Here is a 26,640-nt window from a genome sequence, read left to right on the forward strand (position 1 = left end):
GGTGGTATGATTACTTGAGTCTAGGTGGTATGACTACTTGAGTCTAGGTAGTATAACTACTTGAGTCTAGGTGGTATGACTACTTGAGTCTAGGTGGTATGACTACTTGAGTCTAAGTGGTATGACTACTTGAGTCTAGGTGGTATGACTACTTGAGTCTAGGTGGTATGACTACTTGAGTCTAGGTGGTATGACTACTTGAGTCTAGGTGGTATGACTACTTGAGTCTAGGTGGTGTGACTACTTGAGTCTACACGTGTTGGTGGTATGACTACTTGAGTCTAGGTGGTATGATTACTTGAGTCTAGGTGGTATGACTACTTGAGTCTAGGTAGTATAACTACTTGAGTCTAGGTGGTATGACTACTTGAGTCTAGGTGGTATGACTACTTGAGTCTAAGTGGTATGACTACTTGAGTCTAGGTGGTATGACTACTTGAGTCTAGGTGGTATGACTACTTGAGTCTTGGTGGTATGACTACTTGAGTCTACACGTGTTGGTGGTATGACTACTTTAGTCTAGGTAGTGTAACTACTTGAGTCTAGGTGGTATGACTACTTGAGTCTACTTGTGTTGGTGGTATGACTACTTGAGTCTAGGTGGTATAACTACTTGAGTCTACATGTGTTGGTGGTGTGACTACTTGAGTTTATGTGGTATGACTACGTGAGTCAACACGTGTTGGTGGTATGACTACTTGAGTCTAGGTGGTATAACTGCTTGAGTCCACACATGTTGGTGGTATGACTACTTGAGTCTAGGTGGTATGACTACTTTAGTCTACACGTGTTGGTGGTATGACTACTTGAGTCTAGGTAGTGTAACTACTTGAGTCTAGGTGGTATGACTACTTGAGTCTAGGTAGTGTAACTACTTGAGTCTAGGTGGTATGACTACTTGAGTCTACTTGTGTTAGTGGTATGACGACTTGAGTCTAGGTGGTATGACTACTTGAGTCTAGGCGGTATGACTACTTGAGTCTACAGGTGTTGGTGGTATGACTACTTGAGTCTAGGTGGTATGACTACTTGAGTCTACACGTGTTGGTGGTATGACTATTTGAGTCTAGGTGGTATGACTACTTGAGTCTAGGTGGTATGACTACTTGAGTCTACACGTGTTGGTGGTATGACTACTTGAGTCTAGGTAGTGTAACTACTTGAGTCTAGGTGGTATGACTACTTGAGTCTACTTGTGTTGGTGGTATGACTACTTGAGTCTAGGTGGTATGACTACTTGAGTCTACTTGTGTTGGTGGTATGACTACTTGAGTCTAGGTGGTATGACTACTTGAGTCTACTTGTGTTAGTGGTATGACGACTTGAGTCTAGGTGGTATGACTACTTGAGTCTAGGCGGTATGACTACTTGAGTCTACACGTGTTGGTGGTATGACTACTTGAGTCTAGGTGGTATGACTACTTGAGTCTACACGTGTTGGTGGTATGACTATTTGAGTCTAGGTGGTATGACTACTTGAGTCTAGGTGGTATGACTACTTGAGTCTACACGTGTTGGTGGTATGACTACTTGAGTCTAGGTAGTGTAACTACTTGAGTCTAGGTGGTATGACTACTTGAGTCTACATGTGTTGGTGGTGTGATTACTTGAGTTTATGTGGTATGACTACTTGAGTCTAGGTGGTATGACTACTTGAGTCTACTTGTGTTGGTGGTATGACGACTTGAGTCTAGGTGGTATGACTACTTGAGTCTACATGTGTTCGTGGTATGACTACTTGAGTCTAGGTGGTATGACTACTTGAGTCTAGGTGGTATGACTACTTGAGTCTAGGTGGTGTGACTACTTGAGTCTACACGTGTTGGTGGTATGATTACTTGAGTCTAGGTGGTATGACTACTTGAGTCTAGGTAGTATAACTACTTGAGTCTAGGTGGTATGACTACTTGAGTCTAGGTGGTATGACTACTTGAGTCTAAGTGGTATGACTACTTGGGTCTAGGTGGTATGACTACTTGAGTCTAGGTGGTATGACTACTTGAGTCTAGGTGGTATGACTACTTGAGTCTTGGTGGTATGACTACTTGAGTCTACACGTGTTGGTGGTATGACTACTTTAGTCTAGGTAGTGTAACTACTTGAGTCTAGGTGGTATGACTACTTGAGTCTAGGTGGTGTGACTACTTGAGTCTACACGTGTTGGTGGTATGATTACTTGAGTCTAGGTGGTATGACTACTTGAGTCTAGGTAGTATAACTACTTGAGTCTAGGTGGTATGACTACTTGAGTCTAGGTGGTATGACTACTTGAGTCTACACGTGTTGGTGGTATGACTACTTGAGTCTAGGTAGTGTAACTACTTGAGTCTAGGTGGTATGACTACTTGAGTCTACTTGTGTTGGTGGTATGACTACTTGAGTCTAGGTGGTATGACTACTTGAGTCTACTTGTGTTGGTGGTATGACTACTTGAGTCTAGGTGGTATGACTACTTGAGTCTACTTGTGTTAGTGGTATGACGACTTGAGTCTAGGTGGTATGACTACTTGAGTCTAGGCGGTATGACTACTTGAGTCTACACGTGTTGGTGGTATGACTACTTGAGTCTAGGTGGTATGACTACTTGAGTCTACACGTGTTGGTGGTATGACTATTTGAGTCTAGGTGGTATGACTACTTGAGTCTAGGTGGTATGACTACTTGAGTCTACACGTGTTGGTGGTATGACTACTTGAGTCTAGGTAGTGTAACTACTTGAGTCTAGGTGGTATGACTACTTGAGTCTACATGTGTTGGTGGTGTGATTACTTGAGTTTATGTGGTATGACTACTTGAGTCTAGGTGGTATGACTACTTGAGTCTACTTGTGTTGGTGGTATGACGACTTGAGTCTAGGTGGTATGACTACTTGAGTCTACATGTGTTGGTGGTATGACTACTTGAGTCTAGGTGGTATGACTACTTGAGTCTAGGTGGTATGACTACTTGAGTCTAGGTGGTATGACTACTTGAGTCTAGGTGGTATGACTACTTGAGTCTAGGTGGTGTGACTACTTGAGTCTACACGTGTTGGTGGTATGATTACTTGAGTCTAGGTGGTATGACTACTTGAGTCTAGGTAGTATAACTACTTGAGTCTAGGTGGTATGACTACTTGAGTCTAGGTGGTATGACTACTTGAGTCTAAGTGGTATGACTACTTGGGTCTAGGTGGTATGACTACTTGAGTCTAGGTGGTATGACTACTTGAGTCTAGGTGGTATGACTACTTGAGTCTTGGTGGTATGACTACTTGAGTCTACACGTGTTGGTGGTATGACTACTTTAGTCTAGGTAGTGTAACTACTTGAGTCTAGGTGGTATGACTACTTGAGTCTAGGTGGTGTGACTACTTGAGTCTACACGTGTTGGTGGTATGATTACTTGAGTCTAGGTGGTATGACTACTTGAGTCTAGGTAGTATAACTACTTGAGTCTAGGTGGTATGACTACTTGAGTCTAGGTGGTATGACTACTTGAGTCTAAGTGGTATGACTACTTGAGTCTAGGTGGTATGACTACTTGAGTCTAGGTGGTATGACTACTTGAGTCTAGGTGGTATGACTACTTGAGTCTTGGTGGTATGACTACTTGAGTCTACACGTGTTGGTGGTATGACTACTTTAGTCTAGGTAGTGTAACTACTTGAGTCTAGGTGGTATGACTACTTGAGTCTACTTGTGTTGGTGGTATGACTACTTGAGTCTAGGTGGTATAACTACTTGAGTCTACATGTGTTGGTGGTGTGACTACTTGAGTTTATGTGGTATGACTACGTGAGTCAACACGTGTTGGTGGTATGACTACTTGAGTCTAGGTGGTATAACTGCTTGAGTCCACACATGTTGGTGGTATGACTACTTGAGTCTAGGTGGTATGACTACTTTAGTCTACACGTGTTGGTGGTATGACTACTTGAGTCTAGGTAGTGTAACTACTTGAGTCTAGGTGGTATGACTACTTGAGTCTAGGTAGTGTAACTACTTGAGTCTAGGTGGTATGACTACTTGAGTCTACTTGTGTTAGTGGTATGACGACTTGAGTCTAGGTGGTATGACTACTTGAGTCTAGGCGGTATGACTACTTGAGTCTACACGTGTTGGTGGTATGACTACTTGAGTCTAGGTGGTATGACTACTTGAGTCTACACGTGTTGGTGGTATGACTATTTGAGTCTAGGTGGTATGACTACTTGAGTCTAGGTGGTATGACTACTTGAGTCTACACGTGTTGGTGGTATGACTACTTGAGTCTAGGTAGTGTAACTACTTGAGTCTAGGTGGTATGACTACTTGAGTCTACTTGTGTTGGTGGTATGACTACTTGAGTCTAGGTGGTATGACTACTTGAGTCTACTTGTGTTGGTGGTATGACTACTTGAGTCTAGGTGGTATGACTACTTGAGTCTACTTGTGTTAGTGGTATGACGACTTGAGTCTAGGTGGTATGACTACTTGAGTCTAGGCGGTATGACTACTTGAGTCTACACGTGTTGGTGGTATGACTACTTGAGTCTAGGTGGTATGACTACTTGAGTCTACACGTGTTGGTGGTATGACTATTTGAGTCTAGGTGGTATGACTACTTGAGTCTAGGTGGTATGACTACTTGAGTCTACACGTGTTGGTGGTATGACTACTTGAGTCTAGGTAGTGTAACTACTTGAGTCTAGGTGGTATGACTACTTGAGTCTACATGTGTTGGTTGTGTGATTACTTGAGTCTAGGTGGTATAACTACTTGAGTCTACATGTGTTGGTGGTGTGATTACTTGAGTTTATGTGGTATGACTACTTGAGTCTAGGTGGTATGACTACTTGAGTCTACTTGTGTTGGTGGTATGACGACTTGAGTCTAGGTGGTATGACTACTTGAGTCTACATGTGTTCGTGGTATGACTACTTGAGTCTAGGTGGTATGACTACTTGAGTCCACACGTGTTGGTGGTATGACTACTTGAGTCTAGGTGGTATGACTACTTGAGTCTACACGTGTTCGTGGTATGACTACTTGAGTCTAGGTAATGTAACTTCTTGAGTCTAGGTGGTATGACTACTTGAGTCTACACGTGTTGGTGGTATGACTACTTGAGTCTAGGTAGTGTAACTACTTGCGTCTAGGTGGTATGACTACTTGAGTCTACTTGTGTTGGTGGTATGACTACTTGAGTCTATGTAGTGTAACTACTTGAGTCTAGGTGGTATAACTACTTGAGTCTACATGTGTTGGTGGTATGGCTACTTGAGTTTATGTGGTATGACTACTTGAGTCAACACGTGTTGGTGGTATGACTACTTGAGTCTAGGTGGTATGACTACTTGAGTCTACTTGTGTTGGTGGTATGACTACTTGAGTCTATGTAGTGTAACTACTTGAGTCTAGGTGGTATAACTACTTGAGTCTACATGTGTTGGTGGTATGACTACTTGAGTCTAAGTGGTAGAACTACTTGAGTCCACACGTGTTGGTGGTATGACTACTTGAGTCTAGGTTGTATGACTACTTGAGTCTACATGTGTTGGTGGTATGACTACATGAGTTTATGTGGTACGACTACTTGAGTCTAGGTGGTATGACTACTTCAGTCTACATGTGTTGGTGGTATGACTACTTGAGTTTATGTGGTATGACTACTTGAGTCAACACGTGTTGGTGGTATGACTACTTGAGTCTAGGTGGTATAACTACTTGAGTCCACACGTGTTGGTGGTATGACTACTTGAGTCTAGGTGGTATGACTACTTGAGTCTACACGTGTTGGTGGTATGACTACTTGAGTCTAGGTGGTATGACTACTTGAGTCCACACGTGTTGGTGGTATGACTACTTGAGTCTAGGTGGTATAACTACTTGAGTCCACACGTGTTGGTGGTATGACTATTTGAGTCTAGGTGGTATGACTACTTGAGTCTATGTGGTACGACTACTTGAGTTGACACGTGTTGGTGGTATGACTACTTGAGTCTAGGTGGTATGACTACTTGAGTCTAAGTGGTAGAACTACTTGAGTCCACACGTGTTGGTGGTATGACTACTTGAGTCTAGGTTGTATGACTACTTGAGTCTACATGTGTTGGTGGTATGACTACATGAGTTTATGTGGTACGACTACTTGAGTCCACACGTGTTGGTGGTATGACTACTTGAGTCTAGGTTGTATGACTACTTCAGTCTACATGTGTTGGTGGTATGACTACTTGAGTCTATGTGGTATGACTACTTGAGTCCACACGTGTTGGTGGTATGACTACTTGAGTCTAGGTGGTATGACTACTGCAGTCTAAGTGGTATAACTACTTGAGTCCACACGTGTTGGTGGTATGACTACTTGAGCCTAGGTTGTATGACTACTTGAGTCTACATGTGTTGGTGGTATGACTACATGAGTTTATGTGGTACGACTACTTGAGTCTAGGTGGTATGACTACTTCAGTCTACATGTGTTGGTGGTATGACTACTTGAGTCTAGGTGGTATGACTACTTGAGTCTACACGTGTTGGTGGTATGACTATTTGAGTCTAGGTGGTATAACTACTTGAGTCCACACGTGTTGGTGGTATGACTACTTGAGTCTACACCTGTTGGTGGTATGACTACTTGAGTCTATGTGGTATGACTACTTGAGTTGACATGTGTTGGTGGTATGACTACTTGAGTCTATGTGGTATGACTACTTGAGTCCACACGTGTTGGTGGTATGACTACTTGAGTCTAGGTCGTATGACTACTTCAGTTTAAGTGGTATAACTACTTGAGTCCACACGTATTGTTGGTATGACTACTTGAGTGTAGGTTGTATGACTACATGAGTCTATGTGGTATGACTACTTGAGTTGACATGTGTTGGTGGTATGACTACTTGAGTCTAGGTGGTATGACTACTTGAGTCCACACGTGTTGGTGGTATGACTACTTGAGTCTAGGTCGTATGACTACTTCAGTTTAAGTGGTATAACTACTTGAGTCCACACGTATTGTTGGTATGACTACTTGAGTCTACGTTTAATGACTACTTGAGTCTACATGTGTTGGTGGTATGACTACATGAGTTTATGTGGTACGACTACTTGAGTCTAGGTGGTATGACTACTTCAGTCTACATGTGTTGGTGGTATGACTACTTGAGTCTAGGTCGTATGACTACTTCAGTCCAAGTGGTATAACTACTTGAGTCCACACGTGTTGGTGGTATGACTACTTAAGTCTAAGTCGTATGACTACTTGAGTCTAGGTGGTATGACTACTTGAGTCTAGGTGGTATGACTACTTGAGTCTAGGTGGTATGACTACTTGAGTCTAGGTGGTATGACTACTTGAGTCTAGGTGGTATGACTACTTGAGTCTAAGTGGTACGACTACTTGAGTCTAGGTGGTATGACTACTTCAGTCTACATGTGTTGGTGGTATGACTACTTGAGTCTAGGTCGTATGACTACTTCAGTCTAAGTGGTATAACTACTTGAGTCCACACGTGTTGTTGGTATGACTACTTGAGTCTACGTTTAATGACTACTTCAGTCTACATGTGTTGGTGGTATGACTACTTGAGTCTAGGTCGTATGACTACTTGAGTCCAAGTGGTATAACTACTTGAGTCCACACGTGTTGGTGGTATGACTACTTAAGTCTAAGTCGTATGACTACTTCAGTCTAAGTGGTATAACTACTTGAGTCCACACGTGTTGTTGGTATGACTACTTGAGTCTACGTTTAATGACTACTTGAGTCTACATGTGTTGGTGGTATGACTACATGAGTCTAGGTGGTATGACTACTTCAGTCTACATGTGTTGGTGGTATGACTACTTGAGTCTAGGTCGTATGACTACTTCAGTCCAAGTGGTATAACTACTTGAGTCTACACGTGTTGGTGGTATGACTACTTAAGTCTAAGTCGTATGACTACTTGAGTCTAGGTGGTATGACTACTTGAGTCTAGGTGGTATGACTACTTGAGTCTAGGTGGTATGACTACTTGAGTCTAGGTGGTATGACTACTTGAGTCTAGGTGGTATGACTACTTGAGTCTAAGTGGTATGACTACTTGAGTCTAAGTCGTATGACTACTTGAGTCTAGGTGGTATGACTACTTGAGTCTACATGTGTTGGTGGTATGACTACTTGAGTCTAGGTGGTATGACTACTTGAGTCTAGGTGGTATGACTACTTGAGTCTAGGTGGTATGACTACTTGAGTCTAGGTGGTATGACTACTTGAGTCTAGGTGGTATGACTACTTGAGTCTAGGTGGTATGACTACTTCAGTCTACATGTGTTGGTGGTATGACTACTTGAGTCTAGGTGGTATGACTACTTGAGTCTAGGTGGTATGACTACTTGAGTCTAGGTGGTATGACTACTTGAGTCTAGGTGGTATGACTACTTGAGTCTAGGTGGTATGACTACTTGAGTCTAGGTGGTATGACTACTTGAGTCTAGGTGGTATGACTACTTGAGTCTAAGTGGTATGACTACTTGAGTCTCGGTGTGACTACTTGGCCACTCACTTTGGTCGGAGTAGTTCCTGGACTTCAGCTCCAGTTGTTTGCCTTGCAGTTCCAGGAAGTCCACCTGGACCTGCAGCTCCTTCTTCTCTGCTTCCAGCACATCTTCAAACTCTATGAATTTCTGACACAACAAAGCCTGGAATCACCATTTTGTTTTCTGTTGATAGTCCACACGTTGAAACTGGCAAGAAGATGTCAATAGTGATTGTTACTCGCAGAACAGGAGAAATGATGAAACCTTCCTGACCGTGGATCAAAGCCTTCTTATTGCTCTCTGCATGTATGCTCCAGTGATAGTGATACTTGAGTGGTGATACATAAGAAGTGATGTAATGGAGGTGATCGTTATAAGCGGCTCCACACTGTGTATGGAGACACTGCATTTGTCAGCAATGGCCATTACACACTTTTTCTTCAAAAATGGTGCGATACTGCTCGCTAGTGGATGCTAGAATGTTGTCATGTCTATGACTTCACTCAAGGCGTCAACGGGAATAAAGCGACTTTTTTTCAACTCTTTTCCTTCTCTAACGTGTCTCTTTTGTGAGCGTCTGCAGAGCCAGCCCTGATTGACAGCTGGTGTGGCCACTTGGTGTGACAGCAGCAAGATATCCACAGCTCCTCATGTCACAGCCTTAGTCCACTATGGAATACATGCATTTTACCCTCAAAATTCTAAACACAAAACCCCATTATGACAATGGGAAAGGTCTTTTTAAATAACATTTCTCAAATGTATAATACATAAAAAACTAAAAACTGACATGTATATAAGCATTTGCAGTAAGACTAGTCATGATAGAGGGAAAGATGAATGCGGCAAAGTACAGAGACATCCTGGAGGAAAACCAACCAATGCCATCCAACCTGATGGAGCTTGCGAGGAATGGTTGAAGGTGTTCAAAGACACAGTGGGGCCAAAAAGTATTTAGTCAGCCAGCGATTGTGCAAGTTCTCCCACTTCAAATGATGACCGAGGTCTGTCATTTTCGTCATAGGTACACTTCAACTGTGAGAGACAGAATGGGAACAAAAAATCCAGGAATTCATATTGTAGGAATTTTAAAGAATTTATTTGTAAATTATGGTGGAAAATAAGTATTTGGTCAATGACAAAATTTCAAGTCAATACTTTGTAATATAACCTTTGTTGGCAATAACAGAGGTCAAAGGATTACTATAGGTCTTTACCAGGTTTGCACACACAGTAGCTGGTATTTTGGCCCATTCCTCCAAGCAGATCTTCTCCAGAGCAATGATGTTTTGGGGCTGTCGCTGAGCAACACAGACTTTCAACTCCCTCCACAGATTTTCTATGGGGTTGAGGTCTGGAGACTGGCTAGGCCACTCCAGGACTTTCAAATGCTTCTTACGGAGCCACTCCTTCGTTGCCCGGGCGGTGTGTTTGGGATCATTGTCATGCTGGAAGACCCGGCCACGTTTCATCTTCAAAGCTCTCACTGATGGAAGGAGGTTTTGGCTCAAAATCCCACGATACATGGCCCCATTCATTCTTTCCTTAACACGGATCAGTCGTCCTGTCCCCTTAGCAGAAAAACAGCCCCAAAGCATGATGTTTCCACCCCCATGCTTCACAGTAGGTGTGGTGTTCTTGGGATGCAACTCAGTATTCTTCTTCCTCCAAACACGACCAGTTGAGTTTATACCAAAAAGTTCTATTTTGGTTTCATCTGACCACATGACATTCTCCCAATCCTCTGCTGTATCATCCATGTGCTCTCTGGCAAACTTCAGACGGGCCTGGACATGCACTGGCTTAAGCAGGGGGACACGTCTGGCACTGCAGGATTTGATTCGCTGTCGACGTAGTGTGTTAGTGATGGTAACCTTTGTTACTTTGGTCCCAGCTCTCTGCAGGTCATTCACCAGGTCCCCCCGTGTGGTTCTGGGATTTTTGCTCACCGTTCTCATGATCATTTTGACCCCACGGGATGAGATCTTGCATGGAGCCCCAGATCGAGGGAGATTATCAGTGGTCTTCTATGTCTTCCATTTTCTGATAATTGCTCCCACAGTTGATTTTTTCACACCAAGCTGCTTGCCTTTTGTAGATTCACTCCTCCCAGTCTGGTGCAGGTCTACAATTATTTTCCTGGTGTTCTTCGACAGCTCTTTGGTCTTGGCCATAGTGGAGTTTGGAGTCTGACTGTTTGAGGCTGTGGACAGGTGTCTTTTATACAGATAACGAGTTCAAACAAGTTCCATTAATACAGGTAAGGAGTGGAGGACAGAAGAGCTTCTTAAAGAAGAAGTTACAGGTCTGTGAGAGTCAGAGATCTTCCTGGTTTGAAGTCACCAAATACTTATTTTCCACCATCATTTACAAATAAATTCTTTAAAGTGGTAGAACAAGTGCAGTAACTTGTGCTAAGTTGTGTTACAACCCAAAGACATGACTTGGTACTAGACATGTACTAGCTGTTAGCATGCTAACTTTTTGTACTTCTGTTGTAAATCATAAAAAACACAAGATACTAATATATACTAATATATTAATATGACAATATATGAGGGATACACTTATTAATATTTACAATATAAGAATATTTAAGAGATAGAGTGATGAGTATAAGTTGTGTTGAGGTGCTATAGCTAGGCAGACAGCTAACAAACAATCCAAGATGTTCTAATAAATAATAAAGTTCCAAAGCAGATAAATCCATTTAGGATCTTTATTGTTGTTGATCTTGCTTTGTCTTGTACTTATCTTTACTTTAGTCTTGTACTTATCTTTACTTTAGTCTTGCACTTATCTTTACTTTAGTCCTGTACTTATCTTTACTTTAGTCCTGTACTTATCTTTACTTTTGTCTTGTACTTATCTTTACTTTAGTCTTGTACTTATCTTTACTTTAGTCCTGTACTTATCTTTACTTTAGTCCTGTACTTATCTTTACTTTAGTCTTGTACTTATCTTTACTTTAGTCCTGTACTTATCTTTACTTTTGTCTTGTACTTATCTTTACTTTAGTCCTGTACTTATCTTTACTTTAGTCCTGTACTTATCTTTACTTTAGTCCTGCACTTATCTTTACTTTAGTCTTGCACTTATCTTTACTTTAGTCCTGTACTTATCTTTACTTTAGTCTTGCACTTATCTTTACTTTAGTCTTGTACTTATCTTTACTTTAGTCCTGTACTTATCTTTACTTTAGTCCTGTACTTATCTTTACTTTAGTCCTGTACTTATCTTTACTTTAGTCTTGTACTTATCTTTACTTTAGTCCTGTACTTATCTTTACTTTAGTCTTGTACTTATCTTTACTTTAGTCCTGTACTTATCTTTACTTTTGTCTTGTACTTATCTTTACTTTAGTCCTGTACTTATCTTTACTTTAGTCTTGCACTTATCTTTACTTTAGTCTTGTACTTATCTTTACTTTAGTCTTGCACTTATCTTTACTTTAGTCCTGTACTTATCTTTACTTTAGTCCTGTACTTATCTTTACTTTTGTCTTGTACTTATCTTTACTTTAGTCTTGTACTTATCTTTACTTTAGTCCTGTACTTATCTTTACTTTAGTCTTGTACTTATCTTTACTTTAGTCTTGCACTTATCTTTACATTAGTCCTGTACTTATCTTTACTTTAGTCCTGTACTTATCTTTACTTTAGTCCTGTACTTATCTTTACTTTTGTCTTGTACTTATCTTTACTTTAGTCTTGTACTTATCTTTACTTTAGTCCTGTACTTATCTTTACTTTAGTCCTGTACTTATCTTTACTTTAGTCTTGCAATTATCTTTACTTTAGTCTTGCACTTATCTTTACTTTAGTTTTGCACTTATCTTTACTTTAGTCCTGTACTTATCTTTACTTTAGTCCTGTACTTATCTTTACTTTAGTCCTGTACTTATCTTTACTTTAGTCCTGTACTTATCTTTACTTTAGTCTTGTACTTATCTTTACTTTAGTCTTAAACTTATCTTTAATTTAGTCCTGTACTTATCTTTACTTTAGTCTTGTACTTATCTTTACTTTAGTCTTGTACTTATCTTTACTTTAGTCTTGTACTTATCTTTACTTTAGTATTGTACTTATCTTTACTTTAGTCTTGTACTTATCTTTACTTTAGTCTTGCACTTATCTTTACTTTAGTCCTGTACTTATCTTTACTTTAGTCTTGTACTTATCTTTACTTTAGTCTTAAACTTATCTTTACTTTAGTCTTAAACTTATCTTTACTTTAGTCCTGTACTTATCTTTACTTTAGTCTTAAACTTATCTTTACTTTAGTCCTGTACTTATCTTTACTTTAGTCTTGTACTTATCTTTACTTTAGTCTTAAACTTATCTTTACTTTAGTCTTAAACTTATCTTTACTTTAGTCCTGTACTTATCTTTACTTTAGTCCTGTACTTATCTTTACTTTAGTCTTGTACTTATCTTTACTTTAGTCTTGCACTTATCTTTACTTTAGTCTTGTACTTATCTTTACTTTAGTCCTGTACTTATCTTTACTTTAGTCCTGTACTTATCTTTACTTTTGTCTTGTACTTATCTTTACTTTAGTCCTGTACTTATCTTTACTTTAGTCTTGTACTTATCTTTACTTTAGTCCTGTACTTATCTTTACTTTAGTCTTGTATTTATCTTTACTTTAGTCTTAAACTTATCTTTACTTTAGTCCTGCACTTATCTTTACTTTAGTCTTGCACTTATCTTTACTTTAGTCTTGTACTTATCTTTACTTTAGTCTTGTACTTATCTTTACTTTAGTCTTGCACTTATCTTTACTTTAGTCTTGTACTTATCTTTACTTTAGTCCTGTACTTATCTTTACTTTAGTCCTGTACTTATCTTTACTTTTGTCTTGTACTTATCTTTACTTTAGTCCTGTACTTATCTTTACTTTAGTCTTGTACTTATCTTTACTTTAGTCCTGTACTTATCTTTACTTTAGTCTTGTACTTATCTTTACTTTAGTCTTAAACTTATCTTTACTTAAGTCCTGTACTTATCTTTACTTTAGTCTTGTACTTATTTTTACTTTAGTCTTGCACTTATCTTTACTTTAGTCTTGCACTTATCTTTACTTTAGTCTTGCACTTATCTTTTCTTTAGTCCTGTACTTATCTTTACTTTAGTCTTGTACTTATCTTTACTTTAGTCTTGTACTTATCTTTACTTTAGTCTTGTACTTATCTTTACTTGAGTCTTGTACTTATCTTTACTTTAGTCCTGTACTTATCTTTACTTTAGTCTTGTACTTATCTTTACTTTAGTCTTAAACTTATCTTTACTTTAGTCCTGTACTTATCTTTACTTTAGTCCTGTACTTATCTTTACTTTAGTCTTGTACTTATCTTTACTTTAGTCCTGTACTTATCTTTACTTTAGTCCTGTACTTATCTTTACTTTAGTCCTGTACTTATCTTTACTTTAGTCCTGTACTTATCTTTACTTTAGTCTTGTACTTATCTTTACTTTAGTCCTGTACTTATCTTTACTTTTGTCTTGTACTTATCTTTACTTTAGTCCTGTACTTATCTTTACTTTAGTCTTGTACTTATCTTTACTTTAGTCTTAAACTTATCTTTACTTTAGTCCTGTACTTATCTTTACTTTAGTCCTGTACTTATCTTTACTTTAGTCTTGTACTTATCTTTACTTTAGTCCTGTACTTATCTTTACTTTAGTCCTGTACTTATCTTTACTTTAGTCCTGTACTTATCTTTACTTTAGTCCTGTACTTATCTTTACTTTAGTCCTGTACTTATCTTTACTTTAGTCCTGTACTTATCTTAACTTTAGTCTTGTACTTATCTTTACTTTAGTCCTGTACTTATCTTTACTTTAGTCTTGTACTTATCTTTACTTTAGTCCTGTACTTATCTTTACTTTTGTCTTGTACTTATCTTTACTTTAGTCCTGTAGTTATCTTTACTTTAGTCCTGTACTTATCTTTACTTTAGTCTTGCACTTATCTTTACTTTAGTCTTGTACTTATCTTTACTTTAGTCTTGCACTTATCTTTACTTTAGTCCTGTACTTGTCTTTACTTTAGTCCTGTACTTATCTTTACTTTTGTCTTGTACTTATCTTTACTTTAGTCTTGTACTTATCTTTACTTTAGTCCTGTACTTATCTTTACTTTAGTCTTGTACTTATCTTTACTTTAGTCTTGCACTTATCTTTACATTAGTCCTGTACTTATCTTTACTTTAGTCCTGTACTTATCTTTACTTTAGTCCTGTACTTATCTTTACTTTTGTCTTGTACTTATCTTTACTTTAGTCTTGTACTTATCTTTACTTTAGTCCTGTACTTATCTTTACTTTAGTCCTGTACTTATCTTTACTTTAGTCTTGCAATTATTTTTACTTTAGTCTTGCACTTATCTTTACTTTAGTTTTGCACTTATCTTTACTTTAGTCCTGTACTTATCTTTACTTTAGTCCTGTACTTATCTTTACTTTAGTCCTGTACTTATCTTTACTTTAGTCCTGTACTTATCTTTACTTTAGTCTTGTACTTATCTTTACTTTAGTCTTAAACTTATCTTTAATTTAGTCCTGTACTTATCTTTACTTTAGTCTTGTACTTATCTTTACTTTAGTCTTGTACTTATCTTTACTTTAGTCTTGTACTTATCTTTACTTTAGTATTGTACTTATCTTTACTTTAGTCTTGTACTTATCTTTACTTTAGTCTTGCACTTATCTTTACTTTAGTCCTGTACTTATCTTTACTTTAGTCTTGTACTTATCTTTACTTTAGTCTTAAACTTATCTTTACTTTAGTCCTGTACTTATCTTTACTTTAGTCTTGTACTTATCTTTACTTTATTCTTAAACTTATCTTTACTTTAGTCTTAAACTTATCTTTACTTTAGTCCTGTACTTATCTTTACTTTAGTCCTGTACTTATCTTTACTTTAGTCTTGTACTTATCTTTACTTTAGTCTTGCACTTATCTTTACTTTAGTCTTGTACTTATCTTTACTTTAGTCCTGTACTTATCTTTACTTTAGTCCTGTACTTATCTTTACTTTTGTCTTGTACTTATCTTTACTTTAGTCCTGTACTTATCTTTACTTTAGTCTTGTACTTATCTTTACTTTAGTCCTGTACTTATCTTTACTTTAGTCTTGTATTTATCTTTACTTTAGTCTTAAACTTATCTTTACTTTAGTCCTGCACTTATCTTTACTTTAGTCTTGCACTTCTTTACTTTAGTCTTGTACTTATCTTTACTTTAGTCTTGTACTTATCTTTACTTTAGTCTTGCACTTATCTTTACTTTAGTCTTGTACTTATCTTTACTTTAGTCCTGTACTTATCTTTACTTTAGTCCTGTACTTATCTTTACTTTTGTCTTGTACTTATCTTTACTTTAGTCCTGTACTTATCTTTACTTTAGTCTTGTACTTATCTTTACTTTAGTCCTGTACTTATCTTTACTTTAGTCTTGTACTTATCTTTACTTTAGTCTTAAACTTATCTTTACTTAAGTCCTGTACTTATCTTTACTTTAGTCTTGTACTTATTTTTACTTTAGTCTTGCACTTATCTTTACTTTAGTCTTGCACTTATCTTTACTTTAGTCTTGCACTTATCTTTTCTTTAGTCCTGTACTTATCTTTACTTTAGTCTTGTACTTATCTTTACTTTAGTCTTGTACTTATCTTTACTTTAGTCTTGTACTTATCTTTACTTGAGTCTTGTATTTATCTTTACTTTAGTCCTGTACTTATCTTTACTTTAGTCCTGCACTGATCTTTACTTTAGTCCTGTACTGATCTTTACTTTTGTCTTGTACTTATATTTACTTTAGTCTTGTACTTATCTTTACTTTAGTCTTGTACTTATCTTTACTTTAGTCTTGTACTTATCTTTACTTTAGTCCTGTACTTATCTTTACTTTAGTCTTGTACTTATCTTTACTTTAGTCTTGCACTTATCTTTACTTTAGTCCTGTACTTATATTTACTTTAGTCCTGTACTTATCTTTACTTTAGTCTTGTACTTATCTTTACTTTAGTCCTGTACTGATCTTTACTTTAGTCCTGTACTTATCTTTACTTTAGTCCTGTACTTATCTTTACTTTAGTCCTGTACTTATCTTTACTTTAGTCCTGTACTTATCTTTACTTTAGTCCTGTACTTATCTTTACTTTAGTCCTGTACTTATCTTTACTTTAGTCTTGTACTTATCTTTACTTTAGTCCTGTACTTATCTTTACTTTTGTCTTGTACTTATCTTTACTTTAGTCCTGTACTTATCTTTACTTTAGTCTTGTACTTATCTTTACTTTAGTATTGTACTTATCTTTACTTTAGTCTTGTACTTATCTTTACTTTAGTCCTGTACTTATCTTTACTTTAGTCCTGTACTTATCTTTACTTTAGTCTTGTACTTATCTTTACTTTAGTCCTGTACTTATATTTACTTTAGTCTTGTACTTATATTTACTTTAGTCTTGTACTTATCTTTACTTTAGTCTTGTACTTATCTTTACTTTAGTCTTGTACTTATCTTTACTTTAGTCTTGTACTTATCTTTACTTTAGTCCTGTACTTATCTTTACTTTAGTCTTGTACTTATCTTTACTTTAGTCTTGCACTTATCTTTACTTTAGTCCTGTACTTATATTTACTTTAGTCCTGTACTTATCTTTACTTTAGTCTTGTACTTATCTTTACTTTAGTCCTGCACTGATCTTTACTTTAGTCCTGTACTGATCTTTACTTTTGTCTTGTACTTATCTTTACTTTAGTCTTGTACTTATCTTTACTTTAGTCCTGTACTTATCTTTACTTTAGTCTTGTACTTATCTTTACTTTAGTCTTGAACTTATCTTTACTTTAGTCCTGTACTTATCTTTACTTTAGTCATGTACTTATCTTTACTTTTGTCTTGTACTTATCTTTACTTTTGTCTTGTACTTATCTTTACTTTAGTCTTGTACTTATCCTTACTTTAGTCTTGCACTTATCTTTACTTTAGTCCTGTACTTATTTTTTACTTTAGTCCTGTACTTATCTTTACTTTAGTCTTGTACTTATCTTTACTTTAGTCTTGTACTTATCTTTACTTTAGTCTTGTACTTATCTTTACTTTAGTCCTGTACTTATCTTTACTTTAGTCTTGCACTTATCTTTACTTTAGTCCTGTACTTATCTTTACTTTAGTCCTGTACTTATCTTTACTTTAGTCTTGCACTTATCTTTACTTTAGTCCTGTACTTATTTTTACTTTAGTCCTGTACTTATCTTTACTTTAGTCTTGTACTTATCATTACTTTAGTCTTGTACTTATCTTTACTTTAGTCCTGTACTTATCTTTACTTTAGTCTTGTACTTATCTTTACTTTAGTCTTGTACTTATCTTTACTTTAGTCTTGAACTTATCTTTACTTTAGTCCTGTACTTATCTTTACTTTAGTCCTGTACTTATCTTTACTTTTGTCTTGTACTTATCTTTACTTTTGTCTTGTACTTATCTTTACTTTAGTCTTGTACTTATCTTTACTTTAGTCCTGTACTTATCTTTACTTTAGTCTTGCACTTATCTTTACTTTAGTCCTGTATTTATTTTTACTTTAGTCATGTACTTATCTTTACTTTAGTCTTGTACTTATCTTTACTTTAGTCCTGTACTTATCTTTACTTTAGTCTTGCACTTATCTTTACTTTAGTCCTGTACTTATTTTTACTTTAGTCCTGTACTTATCTTTACTTTAGTCTTGTACTTATCATTACTTTAGTCTTGTACTTATCTTTACTTTAGTCCTGTACTTATCTTTACTTTAGTCTTGTACTTATCTTTACTTTAGTCTTGTACTTATCTTTACTTTAGTCTTGAACTTATCTTTACTTTAGTCCTGTACTTATCTTTACTTTAGTCCTGTACTTATCTTTACTTTTGTCTTGTACTTATCTTTACTTTTGTCTTGTACTTATCTTTACTTTAGTCCTGTACTTATCCTTACTTTAGTCTTGCACTTATCTTTACTTTAGTCCTGTACTTATTTTTTACTTTAGTCCTGTACTTATCTTTACTTTAGTCTTGTACTTATCTTTACTTTAGTCTTGTACTTATCTTTACTTTAGTCTTGTACTTATCTTTACTTTAGTCTTGTACTTATCTTTACTTTAGTCCTGTACTTATCTTTACTTTAGTCTTGCACTTATCTTTACTTTAGTCCTGTATTTATTTTTACTTTAGTCATGTACTTATCTTTACTTTAGTCTTGTACTTATCTTTACTTTAGTCCTGTACTTATCTTTACTTTAGTCTTGCACTTATCTTTACTTTAGTCCTGTACTTATTTTTACTTTAGTCCTGTACTTATCTTTACTTTAGTCCTGTACTTATCTTTACTTTAGTCTTAAACTTATCTTTACTTTAGTCTTGTACTTATCTTTACTTTAGTCTTGTACTTATCTTTACTTTAGTCCTGTACTTATCTTTACTTTAGTCTTGTACTTATCTTTACTTTAGTCTTGTACTTCTCTTTACTTTAGTCTTTGCATCAGTCCATCTTAGATGATCTCGGGCCCAGAGAAGCCGGCGGCGTTTCTGGATGTTGTTGATAAATGGCTATGGCTTTGCATAGCAGAGATTTAACTTGCACTTACAGATGTAGCGACCAACTGTATTTAGTGACAGTGGTTTTATGAAGTGTTCCTGAGCCCATGTGGTGATATCCTTTAGAGATTGATGTGGGTTTTTGATACAGTGTCGTCTGAGGGATGGAAGGTCACGGTCATTCAATGTTGGTTTCCGGCCATGCCGCTTACGTGGAGTGATTTCTCCAGATTCTCTGAACCTTTTGATGATATTATGGAGCGTAGATGTTGAAATCCCTAAATTTCTTGCAATTGCACTTTGAGAAAGGTTGTTCTTAAACTGTTTGACTATTTGCTCACGCAGTTGTGGACAAAGGGGTGTACCTCGCCCCATCTTTTCTTGTGAAAGACTGAGCATTTTTTGGGAAGCTGTTTTTATACCCAATCATGGCACCCACCTGTTCCCAATTAGCCTGTGGGATGTTCCAAATAAGTGTTTGATGAGCATTGCTCAACTTTATCAGTATTTATTGCCACCTTTCACAACTTCTTTGTCACGTGTTGCTGGCATCAAATTCCAAAGTTAATCATTATTTGCAAAACAAAAAGTTTATGAGTTTGAACATCAAATATGTTGTCTTTGTAGCATATTCAACTGAATATGGGTTGAAAAGGATTTGCAAATCATTGTATTCTGTTTATATTTACATCTAACACAATTTCCCAACTCATATGGAAACGGGGTCTGTACATTATGAGTGGGACTAGGTGTAGGTCAGGTCTAAGTCTAGGCTAGTCAACCGACGTCCCACTGGGGTGAGTTTTTCCTTGCCCTTATGCGGGCCCTACCGAGGATGTCGTTGTGGTTTGTGCAGCCCTTTGAGACACTACTGATTTAGGGCTATATAAATAAAACATTGATTGATTGATAGATTGATAGGTGACATATTATGAGTGGGACTAGGACTAGGTGTTAGAAATATGACGGACTTGTGTCAGTGTGATCAGGAAGTAAAGAGAGTTAGGCAGATGTTTCGGAGACAAAGTAGTTTGGTGCTGTGCTCCTCTTTTTATGGAGCAGCACAGCAGGAGTTCCTACCTCCCCCAGCACATGGAACACACCTGCAGGAGCAGCAGGTGGAGGAGAAGCAGGTGGAGAACACAAAGCAAATGGAGAAGAAGCAAGTGGAGAAGCAGGTGGAGAAGCAGGTGGAGAAGCAGGTGGAGAAGCAGGTGGAGAAGAAGCAAGTGGAAAAGAAGGAGGTGGAGAAGAAGAAGCAAGTGGAGAAGAAGAACGTGAAGAAGCAAGTGGTAAAGCAGGTGAAGAAGCAGGTGGAGAACCGGGTGGAGAAGAAGCAGGTGGAGAAGCAGATGGAGAAGCAAGTGGAGAAGAAGCAGGTGGAGAAGAAACTGGTGGAGAAGAAGTAGGTGGCGAAGCAGGTGAAGAAGAAGCAAGTGGAGAAGAAGCAAGTAGAGAAGAAGCAAGTGGAGAAGAAGCAAGTGGAGAAGAAACTGGTGGAGAAGAAGTAGGTGGCGAAGCAGGTGAAGAAGAAGCAAGTGGAGAAGAAGCAAGTGGAGAAGAAAAAGCAAGTGGAGAAGAAGAACGTGAAGAAGCAAGTGGTAAAGCAGGTGAAGAAGCAGGTGGAGAACCGGGTGGAGAAGAAGCAGGTGGAGAAGCAGATGGAGAAGCAAGTGGAGAAGAAGCGGGTGGAGAAGAAACTGGTGGAGAAGAAGCAGGTGGAGAAGAAGTAGGTGGCAAAGCAGGTGAAGAAGAAGCAGGTGGAGAAGAAGCAAGTGGAGAAGAAGCAAGTGGAGAAGAAAAAGCAAGAGGAGAAGAAGGTGAAGAAGGTGAAGAAGCAGGTGGAGAAGCAAGTGGTGAAGCAGGTAAAGAAGCAGGTGGAGAAGTAAGATGAGAAGAAGCAGGTGGAGAAGAAGTAAGTGGCGAAGCAGATGGAGAAGAAAGTGGAAAGGAAGCAGGTGGAGAAGAAAGTGGAAAGGAAGCAGGTGGAGAAGAAGAAGCAAGTGGAGAAGAAGCAGGTGAAGAAGCAGGTGACGAAGCAGGTGACGAAGCAGGTGACGAAGCAGCAGGTGGTGTAGAAACAGGCGGGTGTAGCGCTGACGACTCACCTCCTCCGCCTGCTTGCGCAGCGCCTTCTCCCTCTCGTACTGCGTGATGAGCTGCTCGTTGTCCTCCTTCAGCAGCTCCAGCTCCACCTCGTGCTCCTGGTTCTCCGTCAGCACGGCGTCCAGGTTCTCCAGCACGTTGACCACCAGCGGCATCAGCTCCTTCACCACCTCCTCGTCGTAGCTGCGGATCAGCCTCTCGAACTCCCGGTAGATGCTGCTGGCCAGGCCCGACACGCGCTCCGACATCACGCTGCCGGAGCCGTAGTCGTCCTGGTACACCACCTCCTCCATCTGCAGCTCCATCGTCCTCTTCTAGGCCGCACCACCGCAATGCCCTCTCCTCCTAGTCCTGCTACAACACCTCCAAGTCCTAGTCCTGCTCCTAGGCCTACTCTTGGTACACCACCTCCTAGTCCTGCTCCTGCTACACCACCTTCTAGTCCTAGTCCTAGGCCTGCTCCTGGTACACCACCTCCTAGTCCTATTCTTAGTCCTAGGCCTGCTCCTGGTACACCACCTTTTAGTCCTAGTCCTAGGCCTGCTCCTGCTACACCACCTCCTAGTCCTATTCTTAGTCCTAGGCCTGCTCTTGGTAGACCACCTCCTAGTCCTGCTCCTGGTACACCACCTTCTAGTACTAGTCCTAGGCCTGCTCCTGGTACACCACCTCCTAGTCCTGCTCCTGGTACACCACCTTCTAGTACTAGTCCTAGGCCTGCTCCTGGTACACCACCTTCTAGTACTAGTCCTACTCTTGGTACACCACCTCCTAGTCCTGCTCCTGCTACACCACCTTCTAGTCCTAGTCCTAGGCCTGCTCCTGGTACACCACCTCCTAGTCCTGCTCCTGGTACACCACCTTCTAGTACTAGTCCTAGGCCTGCTCCTGGTACACCACCTCCTAGTCCTGCTCCTGCTACACCACCTTCTAGTACTAGTCCTAGGCCTGCTCCTGGTACACCACCTCCTAGTCCTGCTCCTGGTACACCACCTCTAGTACTAGTCCTAGGCCTGCTCCTGGTACACCACCTTTTAGTCCTAGTCCTAGGCCTGCTCCTGCTACACCACCTCCTAGTCTTATTCTTAGTCCTAGGCCTGCTCTTGGTAGACCACCTCCTAGTCCTGGTCCTGGTCTATGTGCAGCTCCATGATGGTGTTGACGGTGTCAGAATGTCGTCTCCTCCTTCCGCAGCTGTGACGAGTCCTCGGCCTTCATGCCTCCGCACCTGCCTCTCACCTCTCAGCAGCCGCCGCCATGGAGCGCGGCCATTGCGGCCCGGACCCCGCCACCATCCACCCTCCACCCTCCACCCTCCACCAAGGGAGCGTTAAAGCGTGAACAAAAGGCCGAATGTGAGGCGGAGTTCTCGGGCGCGGCCAGGCGGGGATGGCGCTGCTTCTCTCGGCTGTGGACGCGCCAGCCAGCTGAGCGGCTGCGGGTGACGTCACCGCGCCTGCATCCAGTTGGCGCGGCGCACCGGAAGTGGCAGGAAGATTACAAAATAAAATACTTTTGTTTCGGGGCTTTTTGGAAGCGTGGAAACCTCCCGTTTTTTTTTAACGTATTTGCTCCTGGGGCAACTGACGTCTAAATGTATTCTTACAAAATCTGATGGCCACGGACAAATATTTATACTTTAATCGCCACTAACACTTTTGTAAGTCCTGATTATGAGAGAACTCGTCATAATTATGAATAACAGTTAAAAATCAAGACATTTTTAATGAGATATGACTTTTCATCTAATCATTTCGATTTTTTAATGTCCTAATGATGGCTTTATATTTCTTAATTTAGACGTACAAGTGCGATATATGTTGTGGCCTCCTTATTATTTTAAAATGCATTTTGTGATGACTGAAGCTGCCACTGCTTCACTTCGTGCTGATTGTTCCTCTTAGTCACTTGAAAGGCACAAACCGGAAGTGGATTATCTTACAATGTGCTTGACCTAAGAGGTGCGGAGTGATGACGTCATAATGAGCGTGCATTATCATCTCACCCAACTATCGACGTCAAATAGTCACTTTGTCATCATTCAGTGATGGACACATGTCTTGTGTTAGCATGTTTGGTTTACAGTACAGGCCTTTCACAATAAAAGCAGCAACATACAAGCAGGACTTGGTTATTCAATAACGCGGAGCACTAGTCTATCTGTGTTGGCCCTGCGATGAGGTGGCGACTTGTCCAGGGTGTACCCCGCCTTCCGCCCGATTGTAGCTGAGATAGGCGCCAGCGCCCCCCGCGACCCCGAACGGGAATAAGCGGCAGAAAATGGATGGATGGACTATTTTGAAGGCGGCAGTAGAAGTGTGAGGGCCATTTGGAGACTTGTCCAGGGTGTACACCGCCTTCTGCCCGATTGTAGCTGAGATAGGCACCAGCGGCCCCAAAGGGAATAAGCGGTAGAAAATGGACGGATGGACTATTTTGAAGGCGGCAGTAGAAGCGTGAGGGCCATTTGGAGACTTGTCCAGGGTGTACACCGCCTTCTGCCCGATTGTAGCTGAGATAGGCACCAGCGGCCCCAAAGGGAATAAGCGGCAGAAAATGGATGGATGGACTATTTTGAAGGCGGCAGTAGAAGTGTGAGGGCCATTTGGAGACTTGTCCAGGGTGTACACCGCCTTCTGCCCGATTGTAGCTGAGATAGGCACCAGCGGCCCCAAAGGGAATAAGCAGTAGAAAATGGATGGATGGATGGGCCATTTGGATGGTTTTCATTACCTTCAGGGTTCCTCTCAAATTTGGCCCTCAGGGACCTGGAAGGGTGTCAGTCATAAAAATGTAAAAAACAAGTCCTTTATGATGTTCCTTTTGAATGGTTTTAACATGTAGTTTTTTAAAAATATATATTTTATACTGTTTTTGTTATATATAACCTACTCAGTGGCCTAGTGGTTAAGTGTCTGCGATGAGGTGGGTAGGTTGTGAGTTCAAACCCCGGCCGAGTCATACCAAAGACTATAAAAATGGGAGTCATTATTACCTCCCTGCTTGGCACTCAGCATCTAGGCTTGGAATTGGGGGTCAAATCACCATAAATGAGTCCCAGGCGTGGCGACCGCTGCTGCTCACTGCTCCCCTCACCTCCCAGGGGGTGATGGGTCAAATGCAGAGAATAATTTCACCACACCTCGTGTGTGTGTGTGACTATCATTGCTACTTTAACTGTTTTTAACGGCAAAAAACAAAAACTATGCAAAATTTCTTCCAAAACACATTTTCAAAGTGAAATATTGGATGTGAAGTCATTGGATCTTTAAATGGGTCAACAATGTACAACATTGATTTTGATTCATTATTATTTTTCGAGCAATGGCAGTGTTTTTCCTTCCAATGCTTAAATCTCTGGACTAGCTTCAAAACTATTCCTTGACTACAGCTTTTTATTTTAGGCCCTTTTTTAAAAAATAAAATAAAACCTTGTTTATGGTAAAGACAACATGTCCCAGATTGGAGCTGTCAAAAAGTCAGTAAGTAGTCAATTTTTGACTTGTTTGACAAGAACAAGAAAGTTTGATCACATTACGCCTGTACTGTATATACCTTTATATACATATATACATACATATATAACTATACTGTATATACCTTTATATACATATATACATACATATATACCTGTACTGTATATACCTTTATATACATATATACATACATATATACCTGTACTGTATATACCTTTATATACATATATACATACATATATACCTGTACTGTATATACCTTTATATACATATATACATACATATATACCTGTACTGTATATACCTTTATATACATATATACATACATATATAACTATACTGGCTCACCTGCACTGGCTTCCTGTGCACTTAAGATGTGACTTTAAGGTTTTACTACTTACGTATAAAATACTACACGGTCTAGCTCCATCCTATCTTGCCGATTGTATTGTACCATATGTCCCGGCAAGAAATCTGCGTTCAAAGGACTCCGGCTTATTAGTGATTCCTAGAGCTCAAAAAAAGTCTGCGGGCTATAGAGCGTTTTCCGTTCGGGCTCCAGTACTCTGGAATGCCCTCCCGGTAACAGTTCGAGATGCTACCTCAGTAGAAGCATTTAAGTCTCATCTTAAAACTCATCTGTATACTCTAGCCTTTAAATAGACCTCCTTTTTAGACCAGTTGATCTGCCGCTTCTTTTCTTTCTCCTATGTCCCCCCCTCCCTTGTGGAGGGGGTCCGGTCCGATGACCATGGATGAAGTACTGACTGTCCAGAGTCGAGACCCAGGATGGACCGCTCGTCGGGACCCAGGATGGACCGCTCGCCTGTATCGGTTGGGGACATCTCTACGCTGCTGATCCGCTTGAGATGGTTTCCTGTGGACGGGACTCTCACTGCTGTCTTGGAGCCACTATGGATTGAACTTTCACAGTATCATGTTAGACCCGCTCGACATCCATTGCTTTCGGTCCCCTAAAGGGGGGGGGGGGGGTTGCCCACATCTGAGGTCCTCTCCAAGGTTTCTCATAGTCAGCATTGTCACTGGCGTCCCACTGGATGTGAATTCTCCCTGCCCACTGGGTGTGAGTTTTCCTTGCCCTTTTGTGGGTTCTTCCGAGGATGTTGTAGTCGTAATGATTTGTGCAGTCCTTTGAGACATTTGTGATTTGGGGCTATATAAATAAACATTGATTGATTGATTGATTGATTGAATTATTCCAATTATTTGGATGTATTACTTTTTAAACAATGACCGTTTAAAAAAAAAATCCAACTCAAATTATCAGGGATCCAAAAGGGCCTCACTCAAAAAACTGTTAAAATAAGTCAGACATTTTTTTTTTTACTGTGAACACTTAGAGGTCTAGACTTCAGATCTGTTTATCAAACGTTAACAATTTTTTTATTGGTGTTATTCTTGTCATAGAAAACTCAAGAAAATGTGCGATGTTTTCAACAACAGATATTTCAAAGTGTAATTAAAATTTGATGTGAAGTAATTGGAGCCTCCAATACGTCAACAATTCCTAACATTGATTTTGATTCATTATTATTTTTCGAGCAATGACAGTGTTTTTCCTTCCAATGCTTAAATCTCTGGACTAGCTTCAAAACTATTCCTTGACTACAGCTTTTTATTTTAGGCCCTTTTTTAAAAATAAAATAAAACCTTGTTTATGGTAAAGACAACATGTCCCAGATTGGAGCTGTCAAAAAGTCAGTAAGTAGTCAATTATTCCAATCATTTGGATGTATTACTTTTTAAACAATGACCGTTTAAAAAAAAAATCCAACTCAAATTATCCATCCATCCATCCATTTTCTACCGCTTATTCCCTTCCGGGGTCGCGGGGGGCGCTGGCGCCTATCTCAGCTACAATCGGGCGGAAGGCGGGGTACACCCTGGACAAGTCGCCACCTCATCACAGGGCCAACTCAAATTATTAGGGATCCAAAAGGGCCTCACTCAAAAAACTGTTAAAATAAGTGAATTGTT

General features: G+C 39.3%; 1 protein-coding gene across 14 annotated transcripts in view; it reads right to left on the reverse strand.

Moving 5' to 3' along the window:
• The window catches only part of mapk8ip3 (mitogen-activated protein kinase 8 interacting protein 3), a 162,472-nt gene extending 139,843 nt beyond the window's left edge, over positions 1 to 22,629 (reverse strand). For 6 of the 14 annotated variants that reach the window (XM_061884468.1, XM_061884472.1, XM_061884469.1 and 3 more), the window contains exons 1-3: positions 21,935 to 22,629; positions 21,169 to 21,901; positions 8,507 to 8,627 (exon numbers count right to left, since the gene is read on the reverse strand). In XM_061884468.1, coding sequence (XP_061740452.1) covers positions 8,507 to 8,627; positions 21,169 to 21,471 — 424 coding nt within the window. In that variant the 5' untranslated portion in view covers positions 21,472 to 21,901; positions 21,935 to 22,629. Of the gene's footprint in view, positions 1 to 8,506; positions 8,628 to 21,168; positions 21,915 to 21,934 lie in introns of those variants that run through there. The other 8 variants (XM_061884462.1, XM_061884460.1, XM_061884465.1 and 5 more) reach the window with 8 other exon arrangements.
• Positions 22,630 to 26,640: the final 4,011 nt, after the last annotated feature.

The sequence above is a fragment of the Nerophis ophidion genome, linkage group LG23, assembly GCF_033978795.1.
Source record: "Nerophis ophidion isolate RoL-2023_Sa linkage group LG23, RoL_Noph_v1.0, whole genome shotgun sequence".
NCBI classification, from domain to species: domain Eukaryota; kingdom Metazoa; phylum Chordata; class Actinopteri; order Syngnathiformes; family Syngnathidae; genus Nerophis; species Nerophis ophidion.